This window comes from Sarcophilus harrisii, chromosome 1 (assembly GCF_902635505.1).
Source record: "Sarcophilus harrisii chromosome 1, mSarHar1.11, whole genome shotgun sequence".
NCBI lineage: Eukaryota > Metazoa > Chordata > Mammalia > Dasyuromorphia > Dasyuridae > Sarcophilus > Sarcophilus harrisii.
The window spans coordinates 688,833,587-688,850,635 of NC_045426.1; the positions used below are offsets into that span (position 1 = coordinate 688,833,587).

At 43.5% G+C, this 17,049-nt stretch overlaps 1 protein-coding gene across 1 annotated transcript in view; it reads left to right on the plus strand.

Annotated features, from left to right (window-relative positions):
- CUX2 (cut like homeobox 2) overlaps positions 1–8,385 on the plus strand; it is a 303,004-nt gene extending 294,619 nt beyond the window's left edge. Inside the window, exons 21-23 of the mRNA XM_031948557.1 lie at positions 309–497; positions 4,231–4,504; positions 7,209–8,385. Coding sequence (XP_031804417.1) covers positions 309–497; positions 4,231–4,504; positions 7,209–8,031 — 1,286 coding nt within the window. The 3' untranslated portion in view covers positions 8,032–8,385. The remainder of the gene's footprint in view (positions 1–308; positions 498–4,230; positions 4,505–7,208) is intronic.
- The last annotated feature ends 8,664 nt before the right edge of the window (positions 8,386–17,049 follow it).

The window sequence follows — 17,049 nt, forward strand, 5'->3', positions numbered from 1 at the left end:
CCCTTAGAGAATTAATTTATTTGTCTGTTCATTTATTTATTTGCTTGTTTATTTGTGAACGATTTATAAATTTATAAAAAGCTTTACAAAAAGTCATCATTAAATTAATACTCATTAGCATCCCCTCTGTCCAGTAGGGTAGTCACTTGGGACAGTTGGGTTTATATTGGACCAGACCTGCTATTATTAATTCTGGAGATGAGGGTGGAAGCCTTCAGGGGTGCCCTGAAATATGCACTTCTCCCCTTTGCCAAAGGACTTCTAAGTCCCCTGCAGGTCCCTGATGGAGTCCTCCTTCCCACCCCTAGGTCAGCGGCTCTTTGGGGAGAGCATTCTGGGCTTGACACAGGGCTCGGTGTCGGACCTCCTGTCTCGCCCCAAACCGTGGCACAAGCTAAGCCTGAAGGGCAGGGAGCCCTTCGTGCGGATGCAGCTGTGGCTGAATGACCCCCACAATGTGGAGAAGCTCCGGGACATGAAGAAGATGGAAAAGAAAGGTGAGACCCGGTTAGCAGAACGGGAAAAAAGATCCAGAAGCCAAAATTATCTTCTCTGGGCTTCAAGAATCAAATCAAATCAGTAGATCTAGGCTCCGACAATAATAATGACTGATGTCAATGATAAGAATATAGAAATAGGCTGTATTATTCTGTTTCATAAATATCCTCCTTACTACCGAGAACCCCAAACAGGACCTGAGTTCGAATCAGTGCTCTTCCACATGCTTCCTGTGTGACCCTGGACAAGGCATTTCAGCTGTCCAGACCTTAACTTCTTCCTCTGTAAAATGAGATCTGGAATAGATGATCCTTTCTGATCCTAGATCTATGACCCAAAAAACCTGGCAGGGCACGGAAGGGGGAGTATCAGGTTGAAAAGGGAATGTACTACACTTAAGATTCCATTGGTATAGGGAATCCCCAGGCAACAGGTCCCCTCTATCAATGCAAGTTGTTATTTGCTCTGTAATTTAGTCTGGAGAGATGCCTGAAGCTACTAAGGAGTTAAGTGCTTTGCACAGGAACACATCTCCAGCGTGGGTCAGAAATGAGACTTGAACTTGCCTTCCTGACTCTGAGGATAAATTTATGTTCATTATGTCAAAACTTTTTATCATTATTATTATTGTTCAGTATTTCAGAGAGTAGCAATGGGACCTTTCTCTGCACTCCCTAGACCGACAGAGTTCACAACCCATCCAGACCTTCTCAGCATTATTATTACTTTTGTTAGTTCAGTATTTCAGATAGGAGCAACGGGGCCATTCCCTGTACTCCCTACACCACAGAGTTCCTTCCAGACCTTCCCAGCCTTATTATTACTTTTGTTAGTTCAGTATTTCAGATAGGAGCAACGGGGCCATTCCCTGCACTCCCTACACTGACAGAGTTCACAACTCATGTAGATCTTCCCAGCATTATTATTATTATTGTTCAGTTTTTCAGATAGGAGCAACGGGGCCATTCCCTGCACTCCCTACACCACAGAGTTCACAACCCATCCAGACCTCCCCAGGATTATTATTACTTTTGTTAGTTCAGTATTTCAGTGATTCTGTGATCATAGCAATGGGGCCATTCCCTGCACTCCCTACACCACAGTTTACAAACCATCCAGACCTTTCCATAATTATTATTATTTCAGTATTTCAGTGATTCTGTGACCATAGCAATAGAGCCATTCCCTGTACTCCCTACACTGACAGAGTTCACAACCCAGCCAGACCTTCCCAGCGTTATTATTATTGTTGTTGTTCAGTATTTCAGATAGGAGCAACGGGGCCATTCCCTGCACTCCCTACACCAGAGTTCCTTCCATTCCTTCCCAGCAGTATTATTGTTGTTGTTGTTGTTGTTGTTATTTCAGTATTTCAGATAGGAGCAATGGGGTCATTCCCTGCACTCTCTACACCACGGAGTTCATAACCCATCCATTATTATTATTGTTGTTATTATTGTTATTTCAGTATTTCAGATAGGAGCAATGGGGCCATTCCCTGCACTCTCTACATCAATACAGTTCCCAACCCATCCGGACCTTCCCAGCCTTATGATTATTGTTATTTCAGTATTTCAGTGACTCTATGATCATAGCAATGGGGCTACTCTCTGTACTCCCTATACCAATACAGCTCACAGCCCATCCAGCTCTTCCTAGCATTATCATTGTTATTATTTCAGTATTTCAGTGATTCTGTGATAGTAGCAATGGGGCCACTCCCTACACTGACACAGTTGACAGTACATCCAGTATGGTGCTTGTTTCCATCTTTCTATCAATTTTTCCACCTGACACCCCCCCCCCAAGCCAGGGTTTCTTCATTTTCTTTATATCATGAACCCTTCTTAGAGTCCTCTGAATAGTCTCTTCTTAGGAGAATAACTTGTCTTCATTTTAATGAATGTAAGATAGAAATTCAGCTAGAGGTAAATGAAAATAAAGATGTAATTTTGTTCTCCATCCAAGTTCACAGACCTCCTGAAATCTAGAGGACCCTAGGTTAAGGGACCCTGCTCTCTAGGCCTTTTCATATTCAAAGAATTCCAAGATAGAAGGAAGGAGTGTTCCACATCAGTTGGACCTCACTTACACTTCATGACACTTCCCTTAATTATCCTTCCCTTTCCAGGTGTTTATTCTCCTGATGATTACCTTTGGAAAGGCAGAGTGGTACAGTGAAGAGAAGGCCAGTCTTGGGGCACAGAAAGGCCTACTTCTAGTCTTGCTTCTGACCCATTCTATCTGGGCAAGTCACAGAACTTTCTCCATGGCCCAAACAGCTCTCTAAGGAGATTAGGTGAAGAGCAGCTACTGATTTATATTGTTAGAGGAAGTTTGCTCACAGGAAGATCCCTATGCAGATAAAATCACATCTTGTTTGAAATAGAGAATGGAAGATGGATAGATGGGTGGGTTATGGATAGATAGATGATTGGATAGAGAAATTATAGATGTATTGATTAATGATGGATAGCAAGATGATTGAATAGAGAGAAACACTGATGGATTATGGATAGGATTGCTAATTGATTGTATAGAGAGGCGTAGATGGATAGCTATAAATACATTGATGATGGCTGGATAGAAAGACATGTTGATTGATAATGGATTTGGATAATTGATTGATAATTATTGGATCACTGCATTAATAGTGGACAGAGAGATAAATACATTGATTGACGATGGATAAATAAATAGGTAGGTAGACGATGAGAGAGATGGATAAATGACTATCGATACATTGATGAGGGATAAGTAGCTAGCCAGGTGAATTGATAGATAGGGATAATTGGATAAAGAAGATGGATAGATCCACTGACTGATGATGGATAGAAAGATAATACAGGCTTGAATAGATAGATTCTTTGATTGATGGTGGATCCATAGATGAAAGGTGATTGACTAGAGAGATAGATACATTCATTAATGATGTATATATAGATAGAAAGACAGGTAGATGATTGGATAGAGAAGCATGGATGGATAGACAAATAGAGTGGTAAACTAGACAGATAGAAACATAGATGGATAGAGACAGAGATATCTGCTGCTGGGTCCTCAGGCCCACCATGGTACCCCCATTGCCTTTGGGGAGACTCATAATTCCTTCAGAGACTGCAATATCCTGTGACTCACAACCTGATTGTGAAAATGTTCTCTAAAAAAAAATTACTCTTGTTTCAGGAAGTAATTTAAGGTCATTAAGAACGCTGCTCATTTTCCCAAAGGAAATTTACCCATTCTCCTCCTTTGAGTTTTGAGCCCAGTTCTGATTCAGTTCAAGAAACAGTATCCATAACAATCTGATCCGAAAAGCAGAGTGAGACAGTGGATGGAAATCTGGCCTCTGAAGACCCGAGTTCAGGGCTTGCCCCTTGCCTTCCCTAGCCATATGGGCCCTGGACAGCTCCTCCAACCTGTAAATTACAGCTCGGTGGCCATGCTAGATGGATCTTCTTCGTTGGCAGCTCCCCCCATCAGTGACATCACAGGTCCAGTGCCCAAAACCAGTCCAACCTTTATTAAGTGTCTGCTGTATGCTAGGCACAGGTGAGACACAAAAACAAAAAGACCTTGCCCTCAGTGAGCTTACATTTTAAAGGAGAAAGGGGGAAGAAACCATTTTATTATTTTTATTCTTAATATTCTTGAGTCCCTAGAGGTAGAATTAGCTCTGGGGGATCAGGATGGCTATGTAATCAACATGCCTGGCCTGGGCTTCTCCCTCAGCCTACCTGAAACGCCGCTACGGACTCATCAGCACCGGCTCCGACAGCGAGTCGCCCATCACGCGCTCCGAGTGCCCCAGCCCGGGACTTCAGCCCCAGGACCTGAGCCTCCTGCAGATTAAGAAGCCCAGGGTGGTCCTGGCCCCCGAGGAAAAGGAGGCCCTAAAAAAGGCTTACCAACTGGAGCCCTACCCATCCCAACAGACCATCGAGCTGCTCTCTTTCCAGCTTAACCTCAAAACCAATACCGTCATCAACTGGTTCCACAATTATAGGTGATTTGGGGATCTCAGCACTGAAGGGGGTGGAGAAGCTGGGGAGGGACATCCGCTGTCGGGAGGAGGGAATAAAGGTGGCTGAGGTCAGAGAGAGAGGGATGGTCATGCTGGAAAGGGTGGAGATGATTAGAACCAGAAAGACTGAGGGCTGTACGCCATAAAGGTAAATGGAGGGGACCCAAAAATGGGAGTCAGGGATCAATGTTATAATCAGTGAAGACTGGGGTCATTGAGACAGAGGAGGGAATAGAGGGACCAGATAAGTGAGAGTGATGGGTTCAGGAGAGGGAGGAATAAATAGTGTCTGAGGTAGATCTGAAGCCAGGTCCGATTATTTCCAGGTCCAACCCCCTATTCACTCACTGCTCCTCTGTCCTAGGTACCTAAAAGGTTTATAAAACACCAGCTATGGGCTTTGCAAACCTATGGAGCATTCTATATGGGAAAAGCAAGACCAGTTATGGTCAGGAGGAGAAGAATGGACAGGGCAGAGGGAGTAGGGGCATTTGGGTGAACTGGAGGGGGGGGAATAAAGTTGGGGGAAAAGAGCAGATAACTGAGAACAGGAGATGGAAGAAGGGGAGCAGGAGGAAGGGGTAAAGAGGATGGAATAAATAAGTGGGAACTTAGGTCAAGTGACTGGAGGGATGGAGGAGGAGGGGAGGTGAGGTCGGGGGGGTGGGTCAGAAGAGGAAAGAATGACTGGGATAGAGAAAGTAGGTCAGGGCATGGAGAGATGGCTCTGATGAGGAGAGGGGCAGGGGAAGGGTGTCTAAATGAATAACAAGGAAAGGCTGAAATCCTGAGAATGGAGCGAGTGGGATGGCTTATGCGTAGGATGGAAGGATGAGAGAGTGAGAGCTGAAAGAATGGATATATGGGACAAAGTGAAGGATGGGAGTGGGAGCAGCCAGGTAAAAATGAAAGGAGGAGGGGGCAACTGGGGTCATTGGACAAAAGAATGAATGGGATGGTCAAGTGAGGATTAGAACTAGATTTCTTTTCTTCTGTTACTGAGCCCAGGGCTTTGAGGTTTTAATTTGCTTTGCTAATTTGCTAGGGACCACTAGGTGGCAAAGTGGATAGAGCATCAGTCCTGGATTCAGCCTTACTAGCTGTGTAACTCTGGACAAGTCATTTAACTCCACTTGCCTCATAATAAATAAATAAATTGATTGATTGATTTGGTGATTTCTCCCATAAATAATAATAGGGGGGTGAGGGTGGGAAGGCAGAGAAGGTAGCACAGGCCCTGTAATTGAGAAATCAGATCCATCCCGTTGAGATCACTTTTTGGTCCCTAGCTCAGTGGTCCAAGTGGTCACAGTACTCGCATCTTCTTGGGCAATGAAGGGGCTTGGGTTATAGTTTGGGAGTCTTAGACAACCAACCACCCCCAAGTCAGTTTGGAAGCTTTTCACCTAAGCCATTCTCTCTCCCCATCCCAGGGGATCCTTCTGATTAAAAGGGCAAAGGACAAAGACAGCATTAAGGAAAGGCGGAAGGGGACCTTCTGGGTCAGAAGAGGCAGCAGTGGTGGGCTAGAAGGAAGCTCAGAGGCCCCCCCCCCATCGCTCTCTCAGGAGCACCCTGAGTGGCCTGCCTTGGGTTCTAGTGACCCAGGCAGTGTTCAAGCCCAGGTCAGCCCAGTCCCAAGTCCAGCCTTTCCCCTACCATGACTCCAAATGGAGCAGAATGCCCTTCATAAGGATATGAAGATACTGCATCCCCTGACCAGATCTGAGCAGGATGGGCAGGGAAACAGGTCCCAGATGAAAACTTGGCTGCAAGTACAGGATACTCCCCCAGACCCCTGGGGAGCTAAGCAGAAATGGGCAAAGGATGGACCAATCTCATGGTCCCCTGCTCAGGGTTCCTGGTTTCAGTCAGCCCATTTGGGGGCAATTTATAATGGCTTTTGAGGGCAGTGGAGAGAGCCCCAAACTGGGGGGTAGAAGACTGGGGTCCAGCCCAGCATCTGCACAGTGTTCATGCACAATGACCTTGGTCACATCCCTTCATTTCTGAGCCTGAGTTTATTGTCTTGTAAGATGAGAAAGTTGAAGTCACTTCCTGCTCTAACATATTATATTCTAAGTCCCCTCCCAGCCCTGACATCCCCTGTCCTAAGATCCCCGCTAACTGACATCCCCTGTTCTATAGCCCTCCCCCGCAAGTTCTGAAATCCCCTGTTCTAAATCCCATCCCACCTCTGAAATATCTTGTCCCTTCTAGTTCTGACATTTCTTGTTCTAAAGCTTCTGCCAGCTCTGTCACTCCTTGTTCTAAGTCCCCTCCCTGCTCTGACATCCCCTGTTCTAAGTCCCCTCCTTGCTCTGTCATTAGTTGTTCTAAGTGCCCTCCCAGCTCTAACACAAGGCTCCTCCCAGCTTGGCCATCCTCTTGTTCTGTAGTACAAATCATTATATTGGGAGTTTTGTGAGAGCAGGATTCATGTTTTTGCCTTTCTTTGTAGGCCCAAGTTTAGCCCAGTCCCTGGCACCTAATAAGTGCTTTTTACAAATGTACTTATTGGTTTAAATCAATTATAGTAGAATAATTAATCATCTGACTTATTTGCTGAAGAAAGTGGCAGATTTAACTTAATGCCTCCGGCTCCTCTCACTTCTGTTGCTCATGATAAGGAAAGGCCGGGGGGCTAACAGCCTCCCCTCCCACTGACGTTCTGCTTCCGCCACAGGTCCAGGATGCGCCGAGAGATGCTGGTGGAGGGCACCCAGGACAACGATACTGATCTGGAACAGAGCAGCTGCCCCAGCTTCCCGCCAGCCAGCAACTCCCACCAGAGGCCCACCCCACCGAGCCCAGACTCAGAGGCTGAAGAACAGAAACCTGCGGTGCAGGAGCTTGAGGTCCAGGGTGTCAGCGACAGCTTTGCCCCTCTCCCTGCCCAGGGCAAGACCTTGATCGTGATCAAGCAGGAACAGGAGGAGGCGGAGGAAGCAGAGGGGGACTCGGGGCTTCAGGACTCGGGGGAGGCAGAAATGGGCCAGAGCCAGGGCCCGAGTCTCAAAGAAGAAGTGCCAGAACCCACAGTCCTGGAAGATCCGAAGAGGACCCCGGGGTCCCTCCTGCATGGTAACGGCATGCACCAGGCACCCGCCACCCCAGACTGCCCCCTCCTCCACCTGCCCCAAGAGATTGAGGATGGGGAGCGGCTCCACCCCGACCCCATCAGCTTTAAATCCACCTCTGAGTCCTCCCGCTGTAGCCTTGAGGTGTCCCTGAACTCACCCTCCGCTGCCTCCTCTCCGGGCCTCCTGATGTCCGTGTCACCTGTGCCCTCCTCCTCGGCCCCCATCTCTCCCTCCCCGCCCGGCGCCACCCTTGCCAAAGTGCCGAGTTCCAGCCCCTCTGCGGAGACGGCGGGGGCCTTGCCCCCTGGCACCAAGCCAAACCCCAGCACCCAGCGGCGGCACGAGAAGATGGCCAATCTGAACAACATCATCCACCGGTTGGAGAGGGCCGCCAACCGTGAGGAGGCCATGGAGTGGGAATTCTGAAATTCAGAGCCCGCTCCCCGAGACTCCTTCAGGCGGCAAGGCCCTCCATCCGAGGGAGATGAGATCAGGGGAGGGGGACGAAGTAGAACTATCAAACTCTATCTGTGGACTGTGATTTGTGGGGGTGGTTTTTTTTTTTAATTCCATGAAATTTTGAGGGGGTTGGGGAGGGGGGAAGTTTCAGAGTCAGGCCTTCTCTTCAACCCTGACCAACGTCCCTGCAGGCGGTGGCGGTGGGCTCAGCCCCATTCCATCCTTGCTGGGAAAACTCAGAACTCTTTTAGAAAGAAAAAAAAAAAGAAAATATTTATAGACCTCTTTTAGCTATTTTAATAAAGGATCCTTTCGAATTTATTAATGGTTTAAGCTGCTTTGATATTCAAGAGAGCTATAAGTCAGGACGATGTAGCAGTTGTCCGGAGACAGGCGGTCTCTGAAGTCTTGTAGTTTGCCACTGGATGAGATTAAAGAAGACATTTGTTCAAAGCCATCACAAAGCACTATGAGACTGACCAAATGGAGTTACTTCTGAAGCGCGGGTTTTTTCCCCCCATATTTGTCTGTGAGACAGTGCATTACTACTGCCCTTTCCAAGACTGTTGAAAAAAAAAAGGAAAAAAAAAGTCCCAAAAGACTCTAAATGCAAACTTTGATGCCATCGAGTATATATTTCGTTCTGGTGGTATGTTTTTTGAAACCCCTTGTAACACCGAATGTCATGTGCCGTTGTATATGTTGTAGAAATGTCGGCAGTAGTCCTTCCCGAACGAGATGTAGCATGGTACATAAAAAAAAAAAAAAAAATCCTTACACTTCCTCTAGTTAGAAACCTGCAATCCACAGAAGCCAAGCACCGTCCATGGACAAAACATTTTCCAATGCCCAGAGCGACCCCGTGTATGAGTGCAGGTGGGTAAGGGGCAAAGGGCTTGGAGAGAAGGCTGGATCCCAGCCCAGGGGGGGAGAGGGTGGCAGGAAGTAGGGAGACAATACAGAGACTGATAAAACCTAAGCTTAGGCAGGTCTTTGCCCACAAGTTTGGAATCCCAGTTATGACATCTGGGAGATTTTCCCCAGTAGAGTTGGGGCGTACCCAGGGTAAGATGCCGCCGTAATTCTATCCTTCCCTGGGATGAGACACCATCATCCTCTCCTTTCTCATCTTTTAATAAAGCCACAGAATTCATCATCCTTCTAGCCCTGGGGCTAGACTAAGAAACTGAAAACCTATCTTGTTTTGAGGCAGCTGGACAGCATTCAAAACTCAAATATAGGTCTAGAGAACTGGATCTGGAGAACACAGAAAGTAGGATAGACTGGTCCCTTCCTCTGTGACTTGATAGTGACATCATCTCAGAGGCCAGAGTGGGGAGGGGTAAATAAGCAAGAGCTGCTCCCCAGATTCCCTCTCAAAGACCATCAAAGTCAAAGTCAGCATCTCCACTTGAGTGGTATCCAACTTCTTAGCTGTGGCAAGCTTTGTAGGTTTCTTTTGGGTTTTCCCCACATGGGTGGCATGTGGAACTGACATTTTCTTTTTAAATTATTTTTCCCTCTCCATTAAAAGACTGTCTGATCCATTGGTTGAATCCAAAGTTAAATCAGGACAGCCAGAGGCAGGGAAAGTTGAATGCCTTCAAGAGATAGGACTGATGAGGGCCTTTGGGGAGGGAGGGAATGAAAGAACTCTGTCAAAGCACCAGAATGCCACAGGGAGGATGCAAGAAGACAAGGTTGTTCCAGAGAACATGATTCTAACACATCTGGCCACAGGCCCCTCGGCCATCCAGGCAGAATCTCCGCACCAAATGGCCCAGGCGAACCCTGACGGGGAAAACCGAACCTTTCCACACACCCAGGCTATGCATCGAAGAGTTTTCCACTGTATACATTTTTATCCAAATGAAGGTATTTTTATATTCTGGCAGTAGTTAACAGTGACCGATTTTCAAAAGGAATGAACCTGGAGTAGAGAGACCACCTTCGTTTCATGACCATAGCCCCGTCAGAACCAAGCAAACCATGGAAATGGACCTATTTTTACTGTCAAAACCAACACTATACTGAGGTCTAGACATACATGCAAACTACTCTTCATAGAGTGCTAGCCTTAGCTTTAGTGGAACGGGATTGGAATAAGCACTTAGTATGGTCTTTGAACATGGAAATCCTGTTGTACTCAAAGCTAGTGGGCCTGTGAACACCTTCCGTTGGCCTCATGTACTGTACGGAAAAAAAAAAAAGTTTCTATGAGAGATTGACGAACTTTGTTAAAAATTTTAAAAATGAACAAGTTCTGTAAACAAGCCACTAAAAATACAGAATTGTATAATAACTTTGGGCTGTGTGCTTCTCTTTTGGCTGGGAGATGGGGCTGGGGGACCATAGCCCTGCTAACCAAGCTCTTGACCCCACTGAGAGGCAGGAAGCTATGGCAGTGGAGATTCCTGGTGCCTGAATATGGGTAAGTGTTATTTTCAGGACCCCTGGACCCCCAAGACAAAGTGAGGCTGGGATGAGTTACACTTTGATAGAGCTCCGTGCCAGTCAGGGAGCAAGATGACAAGCCCTGACATTCCCTGTTCGCAGACCCCTCTCATCTCTGACATCCCCTGTTCCAAGACCCCTCCCAGCCCTGACATTCTATAATATGGGTAAAATACATCATGTTCAATTCCTGAACCAATTATCTTCTCTCCCTCCCCAACCCAGCCCAGCCATTTTCGCACATTTGTGCAGCAAGGATAGCGTATTAACAATTTAGTATTTAGAGGCAGCTAGTTGTCGCCATAGATAATTGGGAGTCAGGAAAATCTCAGTTCCAATCTGACCTCACACACTTGCTGGCTGTGTGACCTTGGTAAATCACTTGATGTCTCTTTGCCCCAGTTTCCTCACCTATAAAATGGGGATAATAATCTATCCCCCAGGTTTGTGGTGAGCATTAAATGAGATAATATTTGTAAAATGCTTAGTATAGTGACTGGCATGTAATAGAGTCTTAATAAATACTGGTTAATTAAGAGCAATGAAAGTTTTTTGAAATAAACATGAACCTCCCCCCAGAACACACATATAGAATAGAGGCACAGTTGGGGAGTCAAATGAATGCTGGACTGGGAGTCCAGAAAGCACCCGTTTAAATCTTGACTCTGGTACTTCATGTGTGGCTCTCACCCTTAACTTCTTTACCTCAGAGACAACTCTCTAGGACTTCTCTGCCAAGACATTAACAGGTGTGGTCTTGGTCAAGTTGGCTAACCTTACTAGAACTCAGTTTCCTTTTCTGTAACAGGAGGGACTCAGGTCTATAGTGTGTTTTATAGTTCCAGATCTGTAGTTTCTGTTATGATTCTTTAAGAAGCACCTAGTCCTATAAATAGGTGCCTTCCACCAGTCCTCATGTGACATGATCTCAACAATATGACAAATACAGGCAAAAAATAAATAGGAAAGGAAACTATGAGTGCTTAGCTAAAGTATATGCTTAAGTGAGAGAGATTTGCCAGAGAAATGGGAAGTTCAAGACTGAAATTCGAGCAGAGTTTGGAAGGATATGTTTGGTTTGTTATAGAATGACAGAATATCTCAGATGAAAGAATGGCTCAACCCCCATCACAGGTGACCCTGAAGCCCTTATTTATTACCTCCAAATGTAGCTATCCCAGGTCAAGACATCATCCCGTGATGTCACTGAGTCTTTTAGAAAATGAAGGATGAACACCAGCAGAAGCTTGCTTATTCTTGCATCTCACCTAATTTTTTTATTATAGCTTTTTATATACAAAACATATGTATGGGTAGTTTTTCAACATTGACCCTTGCAGAAACTTCCGTTCCAACTTTTCCCCTCCTTCCCTCCACCCTTTCCCCTAGATGGCAGGTAGTCCCATACATGTTAAATATGTTAAAGTATATGTTAAATACAATATATGTATACATATTTATACAGTTGTCTTGCTGCACAAGAAAAATCGGATTTAGAAAGAAGGTAAAAATAACCTGGGAAGAAAAACAAAAATGCAAGCAAACAATAACAAAAAGAGTATAAATTGCATTCCACTTTAAAAAAAAAAAAAAAGAAGAAGAACATAGAATTTTGAGCTATAGAATCCTTAGAGTTCATCTGGTCCAATCCCCCAAACTTTCCATTTTACACCTTTTCCCCATAGAATTTCAGCATCTGTAAGGACAGCAGTGGCCATTGAGTCCAGTGTATACTTGGGAGAATTCCCACTATAATGTACCTTACAAGTGGCTATCCAGCCTTTGCTTGAATACTACCTCCAGTGGGAGCAAACCCAGGTCCTTCCAAGAGAGCTCATTCCATTTGGGGACAGCTTGAATTGTTGGGGACTTCTTCTCTACATCAAGGATAAATTTGCCACTTTGGCACTTGTACCCACTGTTCTGAGTTCTGTCTATCCCCTACAGTCCAAGAGAATCAGTTGGATCCATCTTCGAACGTGAAACTGAGAGTAACAGAATATCTCAGATGAAAGAATGGCTCAACCCCCATCACAAGTGACCTTAAAGCACTTATCTATTCCTTTCAAATGTAGCTATCCTAGGTCAAGACATCACCCCATGATATCATTGGGTCTCTTAGAAAATGAAGGATGAATAACAGCAGAAGCTTGCTTATTCTTGCATTCCACTTATTTTTTTTTATTATAGCTTTTTATTGACAAAACATATACACGGGTAATTTTTCAAGATTGATCCTTGCTTTTAAAACCTCTGTTCCAACTTTTCCCCTCCTTCCCTCCACCCCCTCCCCTAGATGGCAGGTAGTTCCATACATATTTAAACATATGTTTAAACCTTGACTCTGGTACTTACTATATGGCTCTCTTCAGATATTTGAAGCCATCTATCATGTTCTCTCTGTCTATGCTAAATACCTCAATTCCTTCAACTAAGCCTCTTATGATATATAATCTCATCAAAGTCATACAGGTAGGGTGATGAGAATCATAGGATTACAAATCTAAGCTAGAAAAAAACTCAGAAGTCACCTAGCCCAAACCCTTCTTTCTACAGATGGGAAAATGTCTCACCCAAGGTGACACAACTTATTAATAAATGACAAGACTGCAATTTGAGCTCTAGTCCTGTGACTCTATGTCCAGCATCCCAAATTTGGCTCTTTTTCCATTAAACCATCCTGCCTCTGAATGAGCCATTGGTTTTTTGATAATAAATCATTTGGGCTATATTAGAACATTGGATCATATTACACTAGAGTATATTTTAACAGTGATATTAACGATTCAGAAAATATGGAACAGCTGGAGGCTGGTTTCAAAGGAAACATGAGTTAGGGTTAGGGAGCCATTCAACTAGGTCTTCAACAAGGGACCTTAACATCCCAGACAATTCTCTCTAATCTTTTTTGTAATATGGTCTTCTTTGTCTAAATGAAGCCTATGGATTCTTTCTCCAAATAATGTTTCTGACTGCATAAAATACATAAGACTATTAATTATATTGAAATATTTATCAAAATATTTTTAAATGTAATAAATTCACAATTTTGAAGTTAAGAACTCCTGTTCTAGGTCCAGAAGTTACCAATAAGCTGTTAGTCTGTACGGATATATGGATGGAGGGAATTTCGTGCAAGAAAGTTTCCATGTTGATGGTATCAATGAATCCTTATCTTTTTTAAGATTGGGTCTCTTATTTCACTCTAGATAGAAATGCAGGGGTCATTTATGGGCCTGAGCTACCACTGACTTGAGTTTCTGATTAGGTGGACTCATTCACCTTCCCACAGGTGATCTGGAGGTCTCAATTTCAGGACCTCATATATTGATCCCAAATAATGGAATTGCCAACTGTACAATGATTTGGCCCACTGAGGCTCAGAACCCCTAAGTTCAAGAGATCCACTAGCCTCAAAGTCTATAGTAACTGATTGTACAAATGTGCTGGACCCCTACCTTTCTATCATAAGTCCAGTGTTCTTTCCAAGACTCCATTTTGCTTCTATTATCACACACACACACACACACACACACACACACACACCTCTCACTCAGAAGCAGACAAGAGTCAACCATATTTAAAAGGCCAGGATAGCAAAGCTCCTGAGCTGGAGACAGAAGATAAAGCAGGAATAGGAACCAATGATTGCAATCAAGCCAAATATCTTCCAGAAACTGGTTCCCTCCTTTTACCTCCAAAGGAATACATTTAGAGCTAACATCAGGGGAATCAGAAATTTTTAAGCATTGACAGAGACCTCAGCATCCACCTTATCCATCCAGAAGGAATCCACAGAAGTATCCTGGTAAATATTTAACAATGATCGGGGAGAAGTTGCAAAGTGACCAATTTAGTATGGCGCTCAGGAACAACTCCCTAGCATTCAGAATTGTCCTACAGTAGAATGGACTGCTTTGGGAGGGAACAGATGCTCTGCTGGAGGGTATTCAAGCAGATCCTGAATCACCTGTTTGGGAGGATGTTGTGGGGTGACCTGGAGTCAGATCTGATTGCTTATGAGAACTGAATTGTTAAATTTTCAATATGAGTTTTTATTTACATAGAAGAAATTTTTACAACTCAGGGCTTGATTTATTTTTGGATTGTTTTTAGACTTTAAGAAAGTGTTAATAACACAGATTAAGCTTAAATGTATCTACATAATTTTATTTTTTAAATAATAGATTTTTATTTTCAAAATAAATGCAGATTTTTTTTCTTTTTTTTTTTTTGCTGAGGTAATTGGGGTTAAGTGACTTGCCTAGGGTCACACAGCTAGGAAGTATTAAGTGTCTGGGATCATATTTGAACTCAGGTCCTCCTGACTTCAGGGCTGGTGCTCTATCCACTGTGCCACCTAGCTGCCCCAATGCAGATAGTTTTTACCATTCATCCTTGCAAAACCTTGCGTTCCAAATTTTTTCTCCTTCCTTTCCTCCCATCCCCTCACTCAGACAGCAAATAACCCAATATACATATATATATATATGTATATTGGGTTATTTGCTGTCCATTCTACTGTAGGACAATTCTGAATGCTAGGGAGTTGTTCCTGAGCGCCATACTAAATTGGTCACTTTGCAACTTCTCCCCAATCTATTAGCTCTGCTTTTTAAGGCACAACAGAACAAGTTGAAGAGAAAATAATTGTAAACAAAATAATTCTACATCTGGTGCTAGGCAGGTTGTAGTCTTTTAGAGTATAGAGTTCAGGGGCATCGAGAAAAGTTGGAAGAAAAAAAGTACACTTTCTTACTTTTTTTCTATGATTTATTACAAATGCAAATGTTTTAAGGCAAAAAAAAATCCATTCTCCATGGCCTATCCATATTCAATTTGTAATAAATCTCACTCCACCTCTCCTGACCTCCTTCAAGAACACATGCTCCTTGAGAAGCTTTGTAGAAAAATCAAACCCCCAAAATCAAACCCCAGATCCAAGCAAAGACCAAGTTCTGAATTGAGGGGTAGATTTGGAAAAATAATCATAAGCAATAGATTTATCAGTAGTTGTTCAGCCCTTTCAGTCACGTCAAATTCTTCATGATTCCATCTGGGGTTTTCTTGACAAAGATACTGGAGTGGTTTGCCATTTCTTCGCTAGCTTATTTTACAGATAAGGAAACTGAGATAAACAGGATGAAGTGACTTGCCCAGAATCACACAACTAGTGAATGTCTGAAGCCAGATTTAAATTCAGTAGAAAGGATTCTAAATTTTGAATGAATGAATGAATGAATGATAAAGCACTTATTAGATATCTCCTATGTGCCAGGTACTGTGATAGATACCAGAGATACAAATAGAAGTAATCAAAACATAGCTCCTGTCCTCAGGGAGCTTACATTCTAATAAGGGAACCCAGAAAGGTGAACCTGAAAGGGAGGAAGATGAGCAGGTTGTCTGATGATGGCTAGAGTACAAGCAATATGGTTTTGAATCTGGATCTGCTTCCTGGGCCTCAGTTTTCACATCTTGTAAAAATAAAGGGATTAGAGTAAAGGAGCTGGGTGGAGCAGTGGATAGTGCTAGATCTGGAAGATCCAGGTATTTACAAGCCATGTGACCCTAGTCAAGATCCTTCATCTCTGCTGCAAGTAGAAATAGTAAAAGCACCCACCTTGCAGGGTTTTGTGCGGCTCAAATGAGATAATATTTGTAAAGTGCTTTGTAACTTATAAAGCACTGTGTAAATGTTAGCTAATATAATTACAGTAGATGGTCTCTAAGGTTCTTCCAGCTCAGAATCTCTAATCCCGATTTTGTCATTTTATCCCTAGAACTAAGCACAGTGACTGGCACATAGCAGATACTTAAAAACGTGTAATGAATAACAAATAATCTGATTTATGATGAGTATTATTAACAATATGGTAGGGAGTGATATTAATAATTATATTAAGTATGATCATTATTAATAATGATGTTGAGGATAATAATTATAATTAAACTAGATAATAATTAATAATGATAAATCCAGGAGTTCTGTCCCAGGGCTGGTTTGAAATCTTAAGCCTAAGAAACTTTTCTGAGACGATACGGAACCTTGCTCTGCCTCTGAGGACAGTGGTAGCCCAGTTCTGCTTAATCCCCCTCCCCATCTTTTCCTAATCCCTCAATGCTCCTGTTGAAATCTCTGGATTCCCTGATCAGCATTGGCAACATGGGAGCCTGTCAGCCTTAATGCACAGAGTGCTAAAACTTAGAGCTGGGAGACCCCCTCGAGAATGTTAGAATATGGAATGTTAGAGCTAGAATGGGTTTCAGAACATATAGAAAACAATGTCAGCACTGGTAGCCATTTTAGAAGTCATTTAGTCCAATCTCCTTGTTTTTTCAGAGGAAGAATCTTAAAAATTTTTAAGGATGTGTCCCCAAAATCATATATCAATGATTTGAATCCAGATCTTGAATCCATTTCCTCTTAAGAGAAAGAACAGACAAACCAAAAAAAAAATGATCTACTCATAATTTCTCTAGTGCTCACCTCCCCATCAAAGAATTTATTCCTTAACAATACTATCCCCC